General features: G+C 59.9%; 9 protein-coding genes across 9 annotated transcripts; 5 read left to right on the top strand and 4 right to left on the bottom strand.

Annotated features, from left to right (window-relative positions):
* Positions 1–1,077: 1,077 nt before the first annotated feature.
* TRAVEDRAFT_72597 (uncharacterized protein) lies at positions 1,078–3,310 on the top strand. Its single transcript, XM_008041489.1, has 6 exons — positions 1,078–1,465; positions 1,531–1,809; positions 1,868–2,080; positions 2,139–2,423; positions 2,481–2,565; positions 2,618–3,310. Exons 1-6 carry the CDS (start codon positions 1,350–1,352, stop codon positions 3,149–3,151), a joined length of 1,512 nt encoding a protein of 503 aa, XP_008039680.1. The 5' UTR covers positions 1,078–1,349; the 3' UTR covers positions 3,152–3,310.
* Positions 3,311–3,764: 454 nt separating this feature from the next.
* TRAVEDRAFT_48557 (uncharacterized protein) lies at positions 3,765–5,275 on the top strand (the record flags this gene model as incomplete). The annotated part of the gene is made up of 5 exons (XM_008041115.1): positions 3,765–3,970; positions 4,025–4,237; positions 4,291–4,557; positions 4,609–4,693; positions 4,751–5,275. The coding sequence occupies 5 exons, from the start codon at positions 3,765–3,767 to the stop codon at positions 5,273–5,275; spliced, it is 1,296 nt and encodes a 431-aa protein (XP_008039306.1).
* A 421-nt stretch (positions 5,276–5,696) lies between these two features.
* On the top strand, positions 5,697–7,158 carry TRAVEDRAFT_48556 (uncharacterized protein; the record flags this gene model as incomplete). Its single annotated transcript, XM_008041114.1, has 4 exons — positions 5,697–5,899; positions 5,955–6,167; positions 6,221–6,502; positions 6,555–7,158. The coding sequence occupies 4 exons, from the start codon at positions 5,697–5,699 to the stop codon at positions 7,156–7,158; spliced, it is 1,302 nt and encodes a 433-aa protein (XP_008039305.1).
* A 249-nt stretch (positions 7,159–7,407) lies between these two features.
* Positions 7,408–9,570, bottom strand: TRAVEDRAFT_29586 (uncharacterized protein). The gene is made up of 10 exons (XM_008040942.1): positions 9,437–9,570; positions 9,273–9,382; positions 9,098–9,219; positions 8,775–9,036; positions 8,694–8,715; positions 8,547–8,625; positions 8,392–8,494; positions 8,008–8,327; positions 7,873–7,944; positions 7,408–7,815 (listed from the first exon to the last, which is right to left on the bottom strand). The coding sequence occupies exons 1-10, from the start codon at positions 9,504–9,506 to the stop codon at positions 7,737–7,739; spliced, it is 1,239 nt and encodes a 412-aa protein (XP_008039133.1). The 5' UTR covers positions 9,507–9,570; the 3' UTR covers positions 7,408–7,736.
* Positions 9,571–11,119: 1,549 nt separating this feature from the next.
* On the top strand, positions 11,120–13,229 carry TRAVEDRAFT_37970 (uncharacterized protein; the record flags this gene model as incomplete). Its single annotated transcript, XM_008041028.1, has 3 exons — positions 11,120–11,575; positions 11,640–12,599; positions 12,669–13,229. 3 exons carry the CDS (start codon positions 11,120–11,122, stop codon positions 13,227–13,229), a joined length of 1,977 nt encoding a protein of 658 aa, XP_008039219.1.
* Positions 13,230–13,723: 494 nt separating this feature from the next.
* On the top strand, positions 13,724–14,664 carry TRAVEDRAFT_48553 (uncharacterized protein; the record flags this gene model as incomplete). Its single annotated transcript, XM_008041113.1, has 3 exons — positions 13,724–13,846; positions 13,903–14,029; positions 14,087–14,664. 3 exons carry the CDS (start codon positions 13,724–13,726, stop codon positions 14,662–14,664), a joined length of 828 nt encoding a protein of 275 aa, XP_008039304.1.
* A 248-nt stretch (positions 14,665–14,912) lies between these two features.
* TRAVEDRAFT_48552 (uncharacterized protein) lies at positions 14,913–15,557 on the bottom strand (the record flags this gene model as incomplete). The annotated part of the gene is made up of 1 exon (XM_008041112.1): positions 14,913–15,557. The coding sequence occupies one exon, from the start codon at positions 15,555–15,557 to the stop codon at positions 14,913–14,915; it is 645 nt and encodes a 214-aa protein (XP_008039303.1).
* A 1,391-nt stretch (positions 15,558–16,948) lies between these two features.
* On the bottom strand, positions 16,949–18,037 carry TRAVEDRAFT_37968 (NAD-P-binding protein; the record flags this gene model as incomplete). The annotated part of the gene is made up of 4 exons (XM_008041027.1): positions 16,949–17,097; positions 17,158–17,790; positions 17,849–17,961; positions 18,018–18,037. 4 exons carry the CDS (start codon positions 18,035–18,037, stop codon positions 16,949–16,951), a joined length of 915 nt encoding a protein of 304 aa, XP_008039218.1.
* Positions 18,038–19,040: 1,003 nt separating this feature from the next.
* TRAVEDRAFT_48550 (uncharacterized protein) lies at positions 19,041–19,676 on the bottom strand (the record flags this gene model as incomplete). Its single annotated transcript, XM_008041111.1, has 2 exons — positions 19,041–19,277; positions 19,500–19,676. The coding sequence occupies 2 exons, from the start codon at positions 19,674–19,676 to the stop codon at positions 19,041–19,043; spliced, it is 414 nt and encodes a 137-aa protein (XP_008039302.1).
* Positions 19,677–21,421: the final 1,745 nt, after the last annotated feature.

Genomic DNA, 21,421 nt, shown 5'->3' with positions numbered 1-21,421 from the left:
TCGTCATAGAGCGGTGCGCTACTGCGATCGCACTTGTCAGGTGTCGGATTACAAGGCCCGCCACAAGCACGAATGCGCCAACTTTACGCAGCTGCCCACCACGCCGGGAGCATTCCTTACAAAGCCTCTCGCCGGTGAGCGGTACCCTATCCACCCCCTCTTCGGGCACTGGCACGAGGAGGGTGTCGGCTGTTGGGTCACGGTCGAAGGCTGTATTGATTGCGAGTGCGTCTACTTGCCTACGTGACTTCACGATTGCGCCCTAACCATTTCAACTCGCAGTTTGCGGCGCCTCGCCGACGATCTCGACCCGAGCATTCCTCTGCAGGACCGTGGAGAGCACATGGGAGGAGCCGCCGGTTTCGAGACTATCCGCACTCACAAAGCTGCGATGCTCAACTTGCTCGACCTCCGCGTCCTCGTGCAGAACCGCCGCAAGGACAAGACGCCTGTGCTCGTGTTCGGCTCGCGCGCGCAAGTGCTCAGCCAGCCGCCGCTGACGTTCGCCGTGCTGCAGGGCACGGCCGAGGGCGACAACCTCGTGGGGTTTACGCGAGATGGGTGCGTCTCAGACTGGGCGTGCTTCCTTAACGGTGTAGTTATTGATAGCGTGCGACAGGGTGCCCCGTGTGGCTATGGGTGTCGCAAAGGACCCATGGGACAAAGTTGCCCGGGTGGGTATCTCGAACATTAATGGCACCGGGGTGAGTCAACTCCCGCCTTTCCTGTTCGCAGCTCCCCGACCTTGATGTGCCCAGGTCAAGAAAGATGCGCCTCTGCCTGCAAACATCAAGGACTTGAAAGAAGCCACTGTCCTACTCAACACAGGGGACTACGTGATCCTACATCTGCAGTTCCGCGTCGGCGACGGAGACGTGATCTACAAGGACTGGCAGGCTCTCAGTGCAGTCGAGGCCTTCTTCATCCCCTGGGCGTCCTGTGACGGCACCTCCATGCTCCCTGCGCTCGCCGCCTCCCTGCCCACAGCCCAATCGCCCGCCGCTCGGGACGACGGTCCCGTCCACGGGCGGCTCATGCGCGCCCCGATCGACCATCACGCGGTGCGCGAGTACTTCGCCGATTTCATCGAGCGCGGCCAGGACGCGTACATGCGGAGCCATTTCGGGGACGCGCACGCGGCGATGCTGCACAGCGCGGAGGAGAGCGTGGAGATGATGGGCGAGGCGTTCCTTCAACAGATCGCGCAAGATAGGAACACGGTTGAGGTGCTCGCACAGCACCTGCGGGACGTCGGAATGGTCGAGTTTGCGGACAAGGTCGCGCGTGCCGGGCGGCAGTGACTGCGAATCAGTCCTGTCGAACGTGTGCGCCGCGCATATAATGGAATCATGACCAGAAATTTCGTTTCTCATCTTGGACTGCCCCTGAAGGCCTCACGTTCACGTGAGATTGGACGCGAGGCCAGTCACCCGTTCCCGTTAGATTCAAGTAGTCTCTTTTCCAGGTACGTCCGACTTGAATTCAAGGCACGTCAGAAGTGACTAAGCTTCAAACCTAACTCTTTACCAGGCGTTGGGTGCTACTGTCTGCTCTATCTTCTCTCCTCCCACCCCCATCGACTGGGATCCCGGCATTCCCTGCCAACATGCAGTCCAGCAAGAGCAGGAACCGGCACCCCCAGCCGACGGGCCCCATGGACACGTTCGAGGCCACCTCTAGCGCGGGTATAGCCAGCATGAGACGTACGCTCAATAAGCAAAAGGAGGAAAAGCGCACGGCCAAGACGCATTGCACCTTTTGCGGAAAAGACGACAGCGATGGACCCCTCAAAAGCTGCTCCCGCTGCAAGTGCGTCGAAATCATTTTACCCTGTACATGAGAAAGGAGTACTTAACCGTTATCGCAGAGCGGCGCGCTATTGCGACCACACTTGCCAACTCTCAGATTTCAAAGCCCGCCATAAGCGTGAATGCGCCAACTTTGTGCACCCGCCCACCACGGGAGCATTCCTCACGAAGCCCATCACCGGAGAGCAATACCCCTTACACCCCCTCTTCGCGCATTGGCACGAGGATGGTGTTGGGTGCTGGGTCACAATCGAAGGGCGGATTGATTGCGAGTACGTGTGAATCATCTATGGACTTTTATGCCTTTATTCTAATTGTACGAATTCATAGGTTGCAGTCTCTGGCCGACAGCCTCGATCCGACCGAGCTCAGGGACCGGCAAAAGCGCATGATGGTCGGGGGAGGGATCGCCGCCCGCCAAATGTTACGCACTCACAAAGCTTCTGCGCGCAGCTTGCTCGGTCTACGCGTCCTCGTGCAGAACCGCCGCAAGGACAAAACTCCTATACTGGTGTTCGGCTCGCGTGCACAGGTGCTGAGCCAGCCGTCGCTGACCTCCGCCGTGCTGCGGGGCACAGCCGAGGGCGACAACCTGGTGAAGTTCACGCGAGACAAGTCAGTTCCACTTGGACGTATCTGCTCAACGGTGCAGCAATTGATCGTGTGCTATAGGGTTCCTCGTGCGGCCATGGGTATCGTAAACGACCCCTGGGACAACGCGCCGCGGCTGAACATTTCAAACGTCAACGGCCTCGATGTGAGTTACTGCCCATCGTTCTCATCTACGGCTCGCTAACACGGTCGCCCAGGCCAAGAAAGACGCACCGCTGCCCGAAAACATCAAGGACGCGAAAGAGGCCACGATCCTGCTGAACACGGGGGAGTATGTCATCCTGCACCTCCAGTTCGGCGTCGGCGACGGCAACACGATCTCCAAAGACTGGGAGGCGCTCGGCGCACTCGAGGCCCTCCTGCTCCCTTGGGCGCCCTTGGACGGCACCTCCACTCCTGCTGCCCTCGCCGCCTCTCTCCCTACAGCGCAATCCTGCACCTCAGGGGAGAGCAGCACCGTGCGTGGCCGACTGCTGCGCGCGCCGTTCGACCAGCGCGGGGTGGACGAGTACTTTGCGGATTTCATCGAGCATGGCGAAGAGGCGTACATGCGAAGCCACTTCGGGGACGCCCGCGCGGACATGTCGCGCCTCGCAGACGAGAGCATGGCCGTGATGGGCGAGGCGTTGCTCGCGAAGGTCGCACAGGCTGGGAACACCGATGTGCTCATACAACGCCTGAGGGACTCCGGCTTGGGCGAGCTCGCGGACAAGCTCGCGTCGCGGCAGTGAGCGCGACTCCATCCTGTCGGGGACGCGCGCGCCGGGGTGGGCGCGACCTGGGGCGAGAAGACTTGGTTCTCGTCCTGGGACTAATCTGCGAACGAAGCGGTTAACCATGGTGGACAAGAATCGTATGCTGTCGATCAATGTAAGATAGGCAGTGGTTTTGTGCTGTATCTGTATCCGTATGTCCTTGCTGCTTCCTAAGTTCCACCATGATCGGAGTTGTGCACCCCCCCACCGGACTATGTTGCACCAATGATACTTCAAGATTATCATACTTCAAGAGTTTCCTACGTATTATGTAGGTCAAGGACGGAGAAGGGGAGCAAACACGAATTGATGGTCACGACCGCGTCGCATCACATTCACGTGGAGGCAAGATCGGACGCGAGCTCGAGGCAGTCACTTTCGTTTCCGTGGTCTGTACGTTACGGCGTAAGCGGTCCCTCTTCGAGTCTCAGTTCCGCCGGGTATGTAGTAAGTACGCCCAATGCATGTCAAATTACCGAAGCCCTAAGCCAGGCTAGTACTCGTACTCTTGACCAGAGGAAGTTGGGTGCAGTGTACGCTCTCTTTCTTCCTCCCACCACCATCAATCGCGGACCGATTTTCTGTCGCCATGCAGTCCAGCAGCAGCATGGACCCGCGCCTTGTCCAGCCGATGCGCACCATAGACACGTTCGAAGCCAGCGCCGGCGCGACACTAGCAAGCATAACACGTACGCTCAACAAGCAAAAAGAGGCGAAGCGCCAAGCAAAAACGCACTGCACTTTTTGCGATAGAGATGACAGCGACGGACCGCTTAAAAGCTGCTCGCGCTGCAAGTGCGTCAAACTCGTCCTACCTTCCGCGTGAAAATGAAGTAACCATCGCGGCAGAGCGGCGCGTTACTGTGACCAGGCCTGCCAAATATCGGACTTCAAGGGGCGGCACAAACGCGAGTGCGCCAATTTTGTGCACCCACCGACTACGAGCGCATTCCTCACAAAACCCATCTCCGGGGAGCGGTACCCCTTACAACCCGTCTTCGCGCACTGGCACGAGGATGGTGTCGGTTGCTGGGTCACCGTTGCAGGGTGTATCGATTGCAGGTACGCTGACCCGAATACCTTCGCGGCACCGTGCTAACAGTATAAAATTGCAGCTTGCAGTGCCCGACGATGCCTCTCGACCTGGGCATGCTCAGGGACCGCCAACAGCGCTCTGCAAACCGCGAGATTGTCCACACTTACAAGACCGCTGAGCGCAGTTTACTGGATCTCCGCGTCCTCGTGCAGAACCGCCGCAAGGACAAGACACCTATACTGGTCTTCGGCTCGCGCGCACAAGTCTTGAGTGAGCCATCGTCGACCTCCGCGGTGTTGCGCGGTGCGGCTGAGGGCGATAACAATGTGAAGTTCATGCAAGACAAGTGCGTTCAGCTCGAATATCTCGCTATGCAGTAGCTGAGCGTGTGCTACAGAGTGCCTCGTGTAGCTCTGGGTGTTGCAAACGACCCTTGGTACAAAGCGCCGCGGTTGGGCATCCCACACATGAACGGGGCCGAGGTGAGCCACCTCCCACCTGTCTCATTCGCGGCTCGCCAATCCGATGGACCCGTATAGGTTAAGAAAGGCGCGCCTCTACCCGAAAACATCAAGGACCCCAAAGAAGGCACAATCCTCCTCAACACGGGGGAGTACGTGATTATTCAGCTACAGTTTCGCGTTGGGGACGATGACAGGATCTTCAAGGACTGGGTGGCCCTCGGCGCCCTCGAGGCCATCTTCCTCCCTTGGGCGCCCTGGGACGGCACCACCACACCCGCCGCGCTCGCCGCCTCCCTACCCACCGCACAGGTCCCCGCCAGCGGGGCGGAAGGCAGCCGGCTGTTACGTGCACCGTTCGACCAGCGCGCCGTGCGCACGCACTACGCGGACTTCATCGAGCACGGCGAGGAGGCGTATATGCGCAGCCACTTTGGGGACGCGCGGGCGGACATGTCGCGCAGCATCGATGACATGCTGACCATGATGGGCCGGCTGTTTGGCTGGAACGGCGCGCAAGGAGAAGACACGGAGCTGATGGAGCAGCACCTGAGGGATATTGGTATGGGCGACATTGCGGACTCGTTCGCGTCGCAGCGGTGACTGCGAGCCCGTCCAGTCACTCGAAGTCGTGTGCGCCGCGGTTGTGACTTGGGGCAAGAAGGCTTGTTTGAGTTTCTCGTCCTGGGGCTATGGAAGCGGTCAGTCATGGTGAGCAAAAGTCAATATATGCTGTCGATCAATGTACTCTAGGCCACGGCTTTGTGCTGTATTTGTGTGTGTACTACATCCTCGGTGCTTCGCCGCAGATCCCCTTTCATCAGAGTCACGACCGCGTCGCATCACGTTCACGTGGAGACAGGACGCGAGGCAGTCACGCGTCCCCGTTAGTCCACCATTTCCAGGTACGTCCACGGTGGTCGGGCTCCGGACCCCAGCAACTCGTCACCAGCTGGGCGGCGTCGGGTGCGGTACGCTCTCCTCTTCCCTCCGACCACCATCGACCTCGGTCCTCTCTGCCGACATGCAGTTCAGCAGGCGCAGGTACCGGCATATCCAGCCGACGAGCCCCGAGGAGATGCTCAGGGCTTCCACCGACGCAGGCATGGCCAGCATGAGGCGTGTGATGAACCAGAAAACAGAGGAGGAGCGCATGGCGAAAGCGCCATGTACTTTCTGTGGCAAAAATGGCGGCAGCGGGTCACTGAAGAGCTGCTCGCGATGCAAGTACGTTGAGGCTACTTTCCGTTATATCCGGACAAAGGGCTTATAATCGCTGCAGGGCGGCGCGCTACTGTGACCAGACCTGTCAACTCTCGGATTTCAAGCCGCGGCATAAACGCGAGTGCGCCAACTTCGTGCACCCGCCTAACACAAGCGCATTCCTCACCAAGTCAGTCGGCAACGAGCGGTATCCTCAGCACCCCGCCTTCGCGCACTGGCACGAGGATGGCGTAGGCTGCTGGGTCACCATCGCTGGTCGCATGGAATGCGAGTATGTCAGTGCTAGTACCTTCGTGATGCCGCGCTGAACGCAGAAGTTCATAGCTTGCACTCCCTGACGGAGAGCATGGACTCCGATCGAAACAGGGAACGTCAAGAGCGTGTGGCGGCCGGGGGAGCCGCCAGCCGCCAGATAATCCGTACTCACAAGGCTGCCGCGCGCAGCTTACTCGGGCTGCGCGTCCTCGTGCAGAACAGGCGCAAGGACAAAACGCCTATACTGGTGTTTGGCTCGCGCGCACAGGTGCTGAGCCAACCGTCGCTGACCTCCGCGGTGCTGCGCGGTACAGCTGAGGGCGACAACCTCGTGAAGTTCACGCGCGACAGGTGCGTTCAGCCTGGCTCTCCCGGCGGTGCAATAACTGAACGTGTGCCACAGAGTCCCTCGTGTAGCGCTGGGCGTCGCGAACGACCCCTGGGACAAAACGCCCCGGCTCGAGATATCGCACATCAACGGCACCGAGGTCAAGAACGACGCACCCCTGCCCGCAAACATCAAAGACGCGAAAGAGGGCACCGTCCTCCTCGCCCCGGGCGACTTCGCGATCCTGCACCTCCAGTTCCGCGTCGGGGACGGCGACACGATCTCCAAAGACTGGGAGGCCCTCGGCGCGCTCGAAGCGCTCTTCCTCCCCTGGGCGCCCTCAGACATCACCTCCCCTACCTGCTTGCCCACGGCGCAGGCTCCCGCCAGCGGGGCGGAGGGCAGCGGGCTGCTGCGCGCGCCGTTTGACCAGCGTGGGGTGCGCGCGCACTACGCGGACTTCATCGAGCACGGCGAGGAGGCGTACATGCGGAGTCACTTTGGAGACGCGGGCGGGGGCGGGGGCGGGGGCGGGATGAGTCGTGCGGAGGGGATGATCGCGGCGATGGGCGAGATGCTGCTCGGGCAGGGCGCGCAGGTGGGGAACGCGGATGTGCTCGTGCAACGCCTGAGGGACGCGGGGATGGGCGAGCTTGCGGACAAGCTCGGGTCGCGCTGAGGCATCTGTCTCTGGCGTCCCGAAAATCATCAGTCGCTGCTACAAGTTTTGCGCGAGTCGAGTACATAACCGCACGAAGCACCCCCCCCCCATTATATGCGTCATTTACATACCAGAAGCCACATTTGAAGCACTTGTCCACTCACCGGTATGCACTCCAAAGCGTCCCACCTACAGAGTAGATGCTCAGTTACCTCCCAGATCACGCCAAGTACCAGTTCAGACCAGCCAACACGGCAAATAACAGGAGGAGTCACGCATACGCGCGCGGACAGATAGCATCGACAAGAACGAGTAGTGCAAAGCTGGTAGTAGTAGTAGTAATAGGTACTCTCGTGCGCCGTGGGCTGCAGACCTTACACAAACAGACGACCGAACGGAGGGGATCTCGAGACAATGGGGCGCCGCCGACAACGCGCGGCGTCGTCCCCATGGAGCGGCGCGTCAGGCTAGCATGGGCAGAGAGAAAACGGAGATTGTAGAGGGGAGTGGAGAAGGGCGGGGCGGCAGCGCGTCGAGCCTGCCGGACCCCGGGAGACCAAGGGGTATCATGTACGGGCGGGCGGGGCGCGGGCGGCTTAGTGCGCGTGGCGGCCGGCGAGGTGACGCGAGTGGTTGCGCTTCTTGGCTTGCGCGGACTCGGTCGTGCGGGGTTTGCTGTGGAGGAGGTCAGATACTGCTAGGTTGTAGAGTGGAAAGGAAGGCGACACATACCACCTGCGGGAAGCGGAGGCGGTGGGCTCGGTGGAAGTGGTAGCCTCGCTGGTCACCACAGGAGCGACGACGCTGTGAGCGGAGAATGGATCAGCACAAGGGCACACAACATGGAACGGAGACAGCGCAACATACATGGAAGTTGGGGCTTCCGATGGGATAGTGGTGGAAGGAAGAACCGTCGTCGGCTCGGCTTGCTCAGACGTCGGAGGGGCCGCGGTGGTGGGGTCTGCCTGCGTCGTCGTCGGGCTCGCCGGAGCCTCGGTGGTAGCGGGAGGCGCCTGTGCGGTAGTGGTCGCCTGGGCCGTCGTGTGGGTGGAGGACGCCGCTGTGTAAGTGTTCGCAGAGCCGGCGAGGGAAGCGATGACACCGTCCGCAAAGATATCGTTCTGCGCGCCGTCGTGGAAGCCGTAGAGGTCGTTGTAGTAAGGCGCATGGTAGGTGTCCTCAAACATCTGCGGTGGGGTTTTATGTGAGCATGTGGGCGCGTGCGGTGTATGCGTGCATGGGAGGATTTACGTTGTTGCCATCCTGCTGGTACCAGTACATGGGAAGCTTGGCGTTGAGAGTGCAGTTTTCAGGCCTGGCGTCGGGCAGACCGTTGTCGGGGTCGGGGCCGCACCTGAGAAATATTCGTCAGTAGGAGTCCATTTGGCAGAAGTGCAGGCACTGACCTGCGTGGCAAGGCAGGCTTGCCCAGGGGCTGAGTACCGACATCACCGGTAACTTTACACTTGAAGGCGTTCATGTATACTGAAACAAGCACACATCTGGTTAGCAACGCGGGGTGCTTCACCGCCGCCAGGACGCCAGGGACGCACTTTGTTCGGCACCGCTATCAATCTGGGGAAGCGAACAACGTCAGCCACGGACTGTTTCGGGAGCGAGGCGGCTGGACGTACAGAATGGATCCAGAACCAGGCGCAGTGGCAGCCGCCCTCCGGGCACGCCGGGAGGCTGGGCACGTCGAAGGCGGTGTTCTGGTACCAAACGCAGGTGTGGTTGACGGAGAAAATGGTGAAGTCGTCGGGCTGGACATCGTGCACGTCGGACTTGTACGCGATAGCAAGCGCACAACCCTTCACGTCGTCGATGCCGGTGGTGTGGTAGGCCGAGGTCGGGGCGCCGACACAGGGCGAGTCACTGCCGTAGCCGACATCTCCACTAAAAATACGCAGTCGCGTTAGGAACTGAACGATGTCGAAGAGTGTGTGCGAAGACCTACCCTTGAGAGGAGTTGTAGTAGATGGTCGCGCCCTTATCGCAAGACAGAACGGTGTTAACAGTTCCGCCAGCTTCGAGCTCGAAGAAATCACCCTCGTTGGGCGGGTAGTCAATGTGACCATGCTATAGAGCGTTTAGCGAGCAGTACGCGAGGCGCGCGGATGACAGGTACTCACGAACCACCACTGCGAGAAGGGCATGTTGTAAAGCGGGACCTGAGGACGGTTGTCGTAGGAAAACGTCGAGTCGGTCACGTTGAACCCATACATAGACGGGTGCCAGATCGCTACGGACGAACAACATGAATTTTGCGCTGTCGCGCGGGGCAGAATTTACTCACAGACATGAGCAGACGCGCCGGACGCGAGCGCGGCCACGAAGGCGACGGAGGTGAGGAGGGAGGGAAACATGGCGACCTCGGGCGAAGGAGTGTCGGTAGAAAAGAGCGGCGGGCCCGCGGTGGGCAAGGAGGGTGGTGGGAGGAGAGAGGGAGGCGGGGGAGACTGTTCAGCGGCGGGGGCTCGAGGCCGGATGTTTGTAGACGGCGCGCCAGCCAACGCTGATAATATTTGGTGTGTTCGCTACTTAATTAATCGCCAATCGGCCGGGGCGGCTCTTCCGTCTGTGCTTCGATTGCCTTTTGCGCCCATGACGGCATCACAACATGGCCCATCGCCTTGGTTACCCCGCCGCCTCTTCTGCGATAGCCTCGACAGCATCACGCAGCTTCCCTCTGCGCTCGCTTCCACGCATGCACTGACGGCCGCTCGCTCTCGCCGTCTGCCTCGGACCACCCAACACGTCGCACAAGCTCCTCACCGCCCGGCGTGTTCATCAGAGCGGGTCCGGCAGCGGCGCACATGCGAACCTCGAGGCAGACCGCAGACTGCGACAAGCTCTTGAACTGTTTGCCGGGGCGCTAAGACATCGATGACGAGATGCCACGGCCAAAGAATTCAGGATGAGCTTCAGCGTCGGTAGATACGCCCTAACGAAGATCCTCGTCGAAATAACTCAAAGGAAGCAGAAAGAGTTGGGGATGATCGCAGTAAACCTGCGCGAAAAGACTAGCAGATATCGGACATCCCAGCGACAGATTGTCAATGTTGTGGATTGCCCGGCCACACGAGAAGTGCCAGGCACGATAACGTCAGAGTAGGACTCGCCATCCCGCTTCGGGAAGCGAGTGTCTTGAACGCGACCCGTTCTTGACGACATCAGCGTACTCAGCGGGTTTTGGAGAGCCTGTAAATGCCAAGGGGTTACAAGACGCTCCGGTGCTCTGAAGTGGCGGCCAGAGAAAGACATAGCCGGGCAGCAAAACAATCCGCCTTACATTTAGACAAGCCTGTGGCAAATTCACGGCAGCCAGTCAAGATGGCACGATAAAACCCCAGATTAGGGCTTCGGGATGATCCGATGCGGCCCGCGCCAGACACAAGATTACCTTACAAATAAGCGACGCCTTAACGGGAGGGCTATCCAGCTCACCTCCATCAACACACCCCCTCTCGATATTTTACCTTCTAATTCGCACACAAAGGGCGTCCCAATTCCTCCGCCTCAGATATCTACAGTTCGGTGAGCTAATTTTAATATCTCTCTTTCTCTCTTCGAACCACGACAATGCATACCTTCCTCTCGTCCTGAAAACACGACGCTATCTCTGTCGATGGCTCTGGATTCCTGTGAAAACGTGTTACATCCTTCAAGTGGCTCAGCAACGTCTGCCTATCGAGAGCGGCTGTCACGGGATGGATGCGAGATGCGACTAGGTTTTGGAAAGTGAAGATTGCGGCCTGTCTGGCCGTAGCCCCGCTGCAAGGTCTTGAGAGGGCGTGCTAGGATGTCTCACAATCTGAGAGGCAAGCAGACATTGTTCAGAGCCTCGTTGAGGTCACATAGAATGACCTGCATATGCGAGCGATGCCCGTCCGACACCCATAGCAGCTTTTCATCGTGAGACGAGACTGACAATGTCATCCAGACGTGCACAGCGACCACGCCCCCGAGCAAGCACATCATGGCGGATAACAACACGATCCACAGCCTGACAAGCACACTCGCATCGCAGCCCATGTCCACTCAAGGCAGTGAACAGCAGCATCCTCAGCAGCAACATCCCCAGCAGCATCCCCAGCAGCATCCCCAGCACATCGCCAACCCCGCCGAGCTTCAAAACCATCCCGGCATGCCGCCCATGGGGATGGCTCCCCCTCCCCCTCCTCCTCCTGGGCCGGTGGAAGGTGCGAGCCCTGAACAGCCCGTGAAGCGCAGACCCGGGCGCCCGAAGGGCAGTGGCAAGAAACCCGTCGACCCCAACGCCCCGCCGAAGATAAAGCGGCCCGTCGGTCGTCCGCGCAAGGACGGGCTTCCCGCCGGATCTGTTGGGACGCGGAGGACAAGCCGCCCGCGCAAGCGTCCCCCCGGCACGTTCGCGAGCGGGCCTCACGAGTCCACCCCGGGCTTCGGTTATGGGGTAAGTGCCCTGTGCGCTCTTCAGCAATTGCGGCGTCTGATCGAGGTGCGCTCTGCCCTCCCAGGCTCCGTTCGTCGCCGATGCGCAATGGGGCTCAGTGTCCGCACCGCCCTTAGGCCGTAGTGTGAACGGCCGTCCGCCCATCTTCCCGATCGACCCCTCGCTCGAGCAAGATGACTGGGCTGAGATGTCGCGCAGCCGCCCCGATAGGTTCCTGCACGCCCTCGTCTCTGCCCTCGAGGCGCCGAACCCCGTCTCTGGGGCCGGCCCGAGCATCGAGGAGGCCTTCAAGTCGCACCTCGTCTCCCTCGCGCCGAACAGCAAGAGCCAGCCGTCGATCCCCTCGCTGTACTCCATCCTGAAGACGTTCTGGCTGCCGTCCTCGCCCGTCTACTTCTCGCTCACCGCGTCGGCCTCGACCGCCCGCACGCCATCCGAGCACCGGTTCCTGTACTGGGATCCGCAGCCGCTCGTCTTCAACGGCATCTGCTGCAGCGCGTGCTCGAGCCCGATGACGAACCGTGGGCGCATCAGCTCGGGCCCGATCAAGGTGTATGACCTGGGCAAGCCGTTCTTCGTGATCGCGTGCGAGTACGTGTGCACGAGCGCGATGTGCATGGCGGCCACGGGCAACCAGGGCCGCAAGTTCGCGAGCACGGACGCGTCGATCCTCCGCGCGCTCCCGTACAAGCTCAAGGACGAGTTTCCCGCGCTGCTGCTCCAGGGGAACCCCGATCTGGGCAGCGGCCCGGAGGTGTGGAACTGGCACGGGATGGGGGTGTCGGTCACGCTGTATAATATGGTGCGCGCGAGCCTGCACGCGGGGCTGCGCAAGGAGGCGATTCTCGAGATCATTCGCGCTATCCAGCTCGGGCTGCCGGATTACGACCTCGAGGCGTTCAAGCGTGAAGAGCAGGATCACTCCATGACCGTCAATGGCGTGCAGGGCGAAGACGAGGAAGAGGAAGACGACAGCCATGATGTGCAACAGGTCGAGGGCGACCTGGCGGCGGAACAAAAGGACGTGAGTAGTCTTGCTTTATTCTTCGCGATCCGGCGTCACCTCACCTCGCAATTGCTGGATGCGCAGAAGTCGACTGAGGAGTATCAAGAGGCCTGGAACGCGAATAGCGGGGTCCCTGAGGCGAACGGCGCCCCGCCGCCGCACATGTCCCCAGAGCAGCCCCAGGCAGGGCCCAGCAACGGCCAGGACCCGAACGCCAACCAACAGCAACAACAACAGCAACAGCAGCAGCAATCGCAGAGCGCGAGCGCGCCGCCCCCTCCCCAGTCGCAGGCGCCCCCTCCCCATCTCCCTCCGCACTACGCCTACCCAGGCCCCCACGCCCCGTACCAGACGTATCCCTACCCGTACCCGTACTGGAACCAGCCGCAGCCGCAGCCGCCGCCGCAGCCCGAGCCGTCCGGGTCGCTGAAGCGCACGTTCGCGATCGTGGACGGGACCCCCGAGCCGAGCATGTCCGAGCCGCTGCACAAGCGGATCCGGCACTGCTGCAAGTGCGGGTCGAACGAGTGCAAGGGCAAGGGCGGGCGCGCGTTCTGCAGCAACCCGTGCCAGGACTGCGGGAAGCTCGAGTGCAAGGGGCGGAACAGCAAGCGTCCGGACAGGACGTGCGCGGATGCGTGGCCGTGAGCGGCGGCGCTGAGGTGGTGATGAACGAATGTGGGCGGTGGCTGCGTCCATAAACAAGCTATCCCGGGACTACGGTGCATATGGCGGACTTTCTCTGCAATAGCCCGCTGCGCCGGTATTTATCGCGGTATACTCCGATTTCAATTTGCTGTAACATTCTGGGTCGACGGACCGCGGTGTTGTATTACTAGCGCGATTAACCTTGTTTCTGTGGCATTCATTCATTCTTTTTTTCATTACCGGACAAATACACGCGTTAGGTAACTGTAAGCCCCCACGTTTGAGGTTAGAGTGCGCAGGCGCCGGAGCTGGGCGCGGACGAGGGCGGGCAAGAGTGACGTCAGACGGGAGACGAAGGCGAGGGGTGCCCACAATCCACCACACCGCCCTGGCCAAAAGGCCTCTGCAGAACATGCGCCACCTCCCACTTTCCCCGCTGCCTCTCCCCCCCCTCCTTATACCTCCCAATTATCCTCGACCTCCCTGACCATATCATGTCGACCCTCGCCATCAAAGCCGGCAGGAAGCTCTTCGAGCGCAACCTGGAGCAGTACCAGCCCTCGGACCCGATGTACGAGACGTACACCGATAAGAAGGGCCGCCAGCGCAGACGCAGGGTGCGTGCCCTTGTTTTTCCCGTCTGTGTGGTGTGTGCTGACGGACTGGGGTGCAGCGCGAGAGTCCGCCTGGGCTGTCTACGCGCGATGCGAAGATCCTGAAGTCGGTGCAGCGGCGCGCGCATTATCTGGATAAAGGCTTCTCTATATGCGGGCTGCGCTTTGGCTGGACGTTCGTCATCGGTGCGTCTAATGTGGGGCTTTGTACGAGCGGAGAGACTTATCAGGTGTGCTTGTTAGGTATCATACCTGGGGCTGGAGACATCGCCGATGCCTCGCTCAACTACATCCTCGTCGTGCGCAAGGCAAAACAAGCCGAGTACGTCCGTCTTCCCACCTCTCCCGCGACTCCCCTAGGACAGATGCTCATGCTCACGCTCCCGCCCCACAGGATCCCCGGCTGGCTGCTGCGCCAAATGCTGCTGAACAACGCCGTGTCCGCCGCGGTCGGCTTCGTGCCCTTCATCGGCGACGTCGTGCTCGCGATGTACAAGGCAAACTCGCGCAACGCCGCGCTCCTCGAGGAGTTCCTCCGCATCCGCGGCGAGGAGTTCCTCAAGGCCGAGCGCGAGCGCGTGCAGGACCCGCAGACCGTCAAGCCCGGCGCCGGCCGCGAGCCTGGGGAGCACGTTCCCGGCAAGCAGGAGCGATCCGCGACGGGGTTGGGGTGGTTCAGGCGCGGCAGCAAGGGGAGCAAGAAGGAGAAGAATGGCAAGGCTCCGGCGGCTGTGGGCCCCGCGGCGGGCTCGCCGTCTGCCGATAGGGGGCGGTTTGTCGAGGACGTCCCGCCGGTGGGAGACCACCCCAAGCCGCTGTAAAGCGTTTTGGACTGCGTTGGACTTTTCTTTTGAACGGAGCGAGGCACGGTGTATGATTTAGCCTTAGTATACCCACTCTGACCGCTTTCCATCTTATAGTATCTTGCTGCTAAGAACCTTAGTACACATACCTTCACGCCCCGTCGTCGTAACACACGTGCCCGCTCGCTCAGTCTATGGATCATTTTTGTCTATGTTTTCTTTGATTCGAAACCATGATAGTGGTGACAATACAAGGATGGGTGGTTTTAGAGATCGACGTTCATGATCCCAAGCCCCACCGCCGGCAGCTGCGGGGTGATGATGTCCGCCGGCAGGTGGAAGTAGCTCGCGGGCACGTCCTCCCTCTCCGCCGCCGTTGCGCGGAGGGGCGCCCCAGGGGTGCGACGCAGCGTCGCGGGGTAGACGTGGAACGGACTCAAGGGCGCGTCCGCCTCGAGCACCCCGAGCGGCGCGAAGCCCAGCCCGAGGCCGACCACCGTGGTGTGGACGACCGCGCGCGAGCGCCGCTGCGGGAACAGCGGGCGCGGCGTGCTGGGCGGCGGCGGGAGCATGCTCGGGGACGGCGCGCTCGGGAACGCGGAGCGGGAGAGCGGCGACGCGGGGGTGGGGGTGGAATAGATGATGTGCGCGTCGCCGTTTTGGAGGGAGAATGCCGCGGCACGCGTGGTGCGCGGGGCAGCGGGGGCGCTGGAGGGGCCCTTGCGCTCGTGCCCGAGGGCGCTGCGGAGGCGGCGGAGGCCTGCGCGGACGTGGGCGCCGGCGAGGCGCGCCTCGAGCTCGGCCTTGTTCGGGCGGTGGGTGGAGGAGAAGGAGAGGAGGGATGGGGAGGGGAGGAGGGAGGGAGAGGGGGCGGCGCTGAGGAGGCTGCGGGTGGTGAGGTACGCGGCCATTGGTATGATGATGAGGCAGGGGTGAAGTGTGGTGAGAGTAGGCTGGTTGGTATGAGGATGAGGTGTCTGCCTGCAGTGGATGAAGTGTGTTTTGGTGGGGACTTGTGCGTTCAGAGGCCCTCCTTATATGCACTGAGGCCCACATCCGATGTTGGTCGCCGTCTCGCGGTGTTTTCTACGACTTTCGTCTACCGATGGCGCTGGAATCGCGAGTGTAGCAGAGCCGCACTCGCACTCCCATATCCGGCCGGTCTAGACCATGTTGTGTGGTACACACAACGGTGGGGTAGCGGCAGTCCCAATCCCGATGCGGTTCCCGTCGGGGCCGCCGGTCCCGATCACAACGACTACTCACCCAAGTTCGGATGTGCAGGCTCGACGAGCGCTTGATGCTGTATCCGTGCAGACACTAGTGTACACTGAGAGGGCCTAGGCAATACACGGCGGCGTAGGAATGGACTTGCACCGGAAGTGTCGCTGGATCTCGCCTGGCGGAGTCGATTTGGTTGCAGCGGGCGCATAATAACAGTAGGCCAGTCTGGCGAGACCAGTCTAGCCTAGTTTCTAGGGATCTAGAGCGAGGCAGCAGTGGTCAATACTATACATCGGCTTCGTTCTTTGCCTAGGTATGTCATATGTGAAGTCGGAGGCAGCGTACCAGCCACTTCGGTCTAGTCGCCGTCGTCACCGTCTGCTTCGGTCAACCATTCTGGGTGCATACATGCACACAATAAGTCGATGAACTTAATGAACCAGTCATCAGTGCTTGTACACAACGCAAGGATACAGGATACGGTGCTCACCAGATTAGTGGCGCTGCTGCATGGTGGCAACGTCGCGGAACCGTTTACGATGTTATGTCTTGAAGGCCAACGTCCTATACGGGTTGCTGGTGGTGCTCCTGATGCACCAAAGCTCTTGAAGAGTCTGTCAGTCGATATTAGGGGAGTCGCAGGCCGTTGCGAGTTCTGGTCTGTGACATCGTGGTCAATGAACAGAACAGGAAGCAAAGAAGCGTCGGTAGAATGCCACTAAAAATCCGCAGCAGATGATCGACAGTACTCTTTCTTCTAGCTACCTTGACCCTCTCATATCTGCACGAGGCTGAGCTCACAATATTATTGCACGTTGTACGCTGTATCACAGAGGACGTACCCATTGTAGGTGTGTGCTAGCCGAGTCCAAGCTTGAGACTTCCCAGTGAAACCCATGCAGGGCGCATTCGCAATGGTTATATGCATGTGGTACTGACTTGAACCTCTCCAGTCTATACATATGAAAGTCACAGTATATCTTGAGATATTCATTTGCCGCACTAATGCGTGTCTTAAAGCTGACTACTGGACAGTTTAAGAAAAGGTGTCTCATCTGCCGGACTCGATTCCTCCCACTCACGAAAGGTCCTCTTGGGTGGCCTGCCACGCCTTGTAGTATATCTCCAAATGGTCGATCAGCCCAGCCTTCCGCGGGCGCCACCCAAGCAGCGCGCGACCAAGGTACGGGCGGATTATCGTCGTTGTGGTAAGCGCGCGATCAAACACTGAACATTCGCATCCTCATCAGTACCGCTGAAAGTCGGAGCCACCGAATCGATACTCACAATTGGTAGGCTCAAAGTACTGGTACGGCGCTTTCGCACCAGAGACCTCGACGAGCCGCTGCAAGAACAAATCCGTGCTCTCCGTGACGTCGTTCGTCCCGTCGAAGATTTGCCCCTTGGACACCGCCGCCTTCTCCGTTGCAAGCACATACAGCTTCGCAAGGTCATCGGTATGGATAGTCGCGAGCCGCCCCCCGGGGGTGCCCGGCCACGCGACGACACCCTCGCGCGCGGCCCGCTCGAAGAACCGCGCGAAGAGCGACCCGGAGCGGCCGTACAGCAGCGACGGCCTGATGACCAGCCCATTCACGTCCGTGCTCGCGATGACGCGCTGCTCCTGCGCCGCGCGCCACGAAGTGAGTGCCGGCGCACGCTCCGTGTCGGGCGCGGTGCTGTCGCTCACGACCTCGGTGCGGTTGTCGCCGTGGATCCAGGTGCCCGACGTCCAGATGTAGGTGAGCTTCGGCGCGAGCGCGGGGCGGTGCGCGTGAACGGCGGCGGCGGTCGCGCGCAGGAGGAGGTCGGACGTGTCCTTGATGTCGCTGCCGCCGACGGCGTCGATGATCGCGTCGAGCGTGGCTCCGATGGGGAGGTAGGCGGCCGTGTCTGCGACGTCCGCGACTATGGGAATGACTGAGGGGCAGGTGTGTCAGCAGGCGTACCACGCTCTGGAGATAGAGTTCGAACTTACTCTCTTCCGCTGCGAGTCGCTTCGCCTTGGCCGCAGAGCGCGTCTGACCGTACACAATGTGTCCAGCGCGCACGAAGGCCTGCGCGATAGGCAGCCCGATGAATCCGGTCGCGCTGAAGGGACGTTGTCAGAGAACGGACTTGTGCCTGGATGTGAATGCTGCACTCACCCAATGATGAGAACCTTCATGATGGTGGTGTGTGCTAAAAGTACGTGCGCGTGGGAGAGGGTGTATAAACACAAGTAGATAGGTGAATCGGAGAGGCTAAGTAGGTTGAGCCGTCGCGTTCCCAAACAGCTCACCCTATATACGTCCGCGTGGAGTCTATCCCATGCCCGGCGGCGGATATAGCACAATATGTTCTGTGCTTCAGCGTCGTGTTCAGGGTTCCGTCTGAGTCAGACATTGCGCCATCCGTGGACTCGTGTGCTCGTGGGGAACTTATAGCGCTCCGAAAAGAATGGGTTCTTAACCAAAAGTGATCGATGATTGGGCGTGTGCATATCACAAGTTATTATAACGATACCAGATGATGGTAGGTCACGGACTAACTGTGGGTCCAGACGGGCGCCCGCATTCGGAGTGCGCACGGTGTCTGAGGAAGCGGTCAAGCCTAGCGAAGAGCCGCAGGCTCACTAATGCGCGACTTGGACCAGAGGCCGTCGGGAATAGCATATAGATATGCATACCCTGGAGTGATACACCCGTCATAAGGACGGCTGACAGAGCATCGTGAAACACCCTGCAGAACCAGAGAATATGCAATACCTCTAACTAGGAGACGGATGCAAGATCCAGACGCACCTAATCGGTGCTACACGTCGGAGGAACATCCACCAGCACCCCCGACGGCGGATCTGCTGTCGCCTCACCAATAGTTACTAGTGAGGCGGGTGCTCGAGTCGGTATGACAGGTCGTGGGCGGCGGCGTGGAGGGCGGGCCTTTGTTCTGTTTAACCCAAACCCATGCCTAGGTCAGCGCGATTGCCAGTGATTACCCGCTTTCGTGTCGGCTGCAGGAGTGACAACTGAGGGAAGCCTGATCATTTCTTCTCATGAATGCAAAAAATGTGTGCTGACACGTCTCGCCAGCGAGTATATCGCTGATTTTTGCGGGCGAGTTGAAGAAGGCCCGGCCGCTTCATCTCTTGGTGCGCATGCAGAGGTACCCCATCACGAGCGAGAGGAGGCTTATACACGCGAGTTACTGACGAAGCTCTCGACGATCGGCCCCAAAGGAGGGCCATTGCTGCCCTTCGCCGGACGCGGCTCCGGCGTCGAGTGGGTGGCATTTGGCAAGAGACTCTGCGGGACGCCCAGCGCGCCCACGTCGTATAGCCAGTACGACGGGGACACGCCAATGGGTACGGTCATGTTGGCAGGACCCGCATACACGAAAAAGTTGGGGATGGACGGGGAACCGATGGTCTACTCGATCATGGTACGCACCACGCTGTGCTTGCAAAGCGCGAGCGGTTTGTTCACGAAGACGAATACGGCCACCCGTCTATACATTCTTCTCTCCTGTGTGAAAGGCGAGCAGAGATCCAGACTGAGGTATCCGGCGCAGACGTTGTGTTCAGGGGATAGTAGCTCTTGTACAATGGGCACGAGTGCCCGATGGCTTGAGATACAGGCTCAAGATCGCACCTGCGATAGCTTCGTAGGCAGAGTGATAACGTGCTTGAAGCCTTCGACGGTTTGACTGGCGAGACCACCAATCCAGGACACGAGTTTGCAGGGGTCGTCCGTGCCGCCAGACACAGATGCGAGTTCGATGTGAGGACAGCAGACAGGCGGGGTAGGGAGGAAAGGATGCGAAGCCATGAGCGAGCGCAGAGAGAGGAAATGCGCGCAAAAGGGAAAGGAATATTGATCGGAGCGACTTATTCGGGGTGCAGTTTCGACTGAATCGGTACGAGCCATTGCGCGTCTTGGCCGTTCTTGTCCTCCTCCATCGATGCGCCCCCCATCCACCCCAACCCCACCTCAGTCTCGTGCATGTCGACCCGTCTTTGCTCACTGGGCCACGAGGATAGGAAGAAAGCAGATACGAGCTAGATGAAGCCTAGGACAGTAAGGCGCTGCTTGGAGAGCTCTAGTGCGTGCCACATGGGGGAGGTTTGGCCGAGTTTACCATCGTGGACCGCGGGTGGCGGAGGGAGATCGGCGCCTAAAATTATAGGTCAAAGATTGCGTCGACCGTCGATGCCGGCGTTCGCAACTATAGTGCTGGTGACAATGCATTGCGTTACATCTTAAGCTGCGTCTGAGGGAGCTGTGCGCCACATGTGGCATCGCCGCTACGACGACGTTAATCAGGTGCGTGCAAGACAAGCACCTACATACACCGCTCATCACACACATACAGATCTGAATCTGAACGTATCGCATACGCCAGCAGGCCGCATGCGTACGTTCGTGGATTCTGGTCTGTACGTATATCACAGACGGCGCAAATTCTTTCTCAACATACGTTGGGAGACTTGCCTTATATGGACGGATTTTGCGGGGACGAGACGAGGATGCTCTACTGCCCCGCCACTACCTTTTGCTATCGTCAGCTCATCAACACAGACGTTGGAGCTGCCTTGCAGAGCAGAGGCCCTCGAACGCAGACGATAACGCGTTAGGCTGGACAAGACTAAGTGAGATGAATAACGAGAGTCCGAGTCCAAGGTCTGTGCGGGATGCTGTCCGATGCCAGTCCTAGTATATCACCCTCTCACACACCAACAGAAGACGACGTGAAGCATCAGGAGAACGAAGACAAGTGCCCAGAGTCGGTACACGCATGCATGCGGGGGTCTGTAGGCGTGAGCGGCGGGGTGCCTACAGATCATTATCTCAAACTCTCAGGCCCCTCAAGTTTCACACAAAGTGCCCCTCAAAAAGTCGCTCAAAAAGTCAACTCCTACGTTTATCAAGGCGTCAAACGGGCGGTTAACGGCTCTCACGTTAACCATTACCCGCATTTTACCACATCGGTCAAATTGCCTAACATGGCCAACGACGCTTCCTCAGGGCGCTTCTACGCGTTCACCACAGTCCCTTCTGCGTCTCTCTCGCCCTCTGCGGCGTCCCCAGACCCCCAATACTGTCCCGACACCTCTGGGTCAGATTCTGTCTCAGACGAAGATAGGGGTGCCATCGGGCACTCGTATCCAGTCGAGCGGACTGCCCAGGGCCAAGACATCTTCCGCGAGCCGTTTGGGGCTCAAGATGTTAGTGGATTCCCTCAGGATCGTCTCGACCCTGCTTCCGCCACCATCTACCTCGACGACACCTCCTACCTCTCTACTGGTTTGTTCCGTGGCCATCCAGCCTCAAACTTCCTCCAGGCCGCGCCTAATGTACCCTTCGCACACGCCTACGGCCATTTCAACCCCATCATGCCTCCTTCGATGACTTCAACGACGCCGCACGATGTACGCCACCCTCCCTCTTATCTGATCTTGTCGGTGCTTATTCCACTTGGTTTATAGACACCTCTCAGTGGAGACAGTGGCGACAGCAGCCCGGCTGACTCCAACGGGAGTGGTGGGACCAACGCGAGCGGCCACCTGAGCGGT

This window comes from Trametes versicolor, assembly GCF_000271585.1.
Source record: "Trametes versicolor FP-101664 SS1 unplaced genomic scaffold TRAVEscaffold_7, whole genome shotgun sequence".
Classification (NCBI taxonomy): Eukaryota; Fungi; Basidiomycota; class Agaricomycetes; order Polyporales; family Polyporaceae; genus Trametes; species Trametes versicolor.
This window is presented reverse-complemented; position numbering and strand designations above follow the sequence as displayed.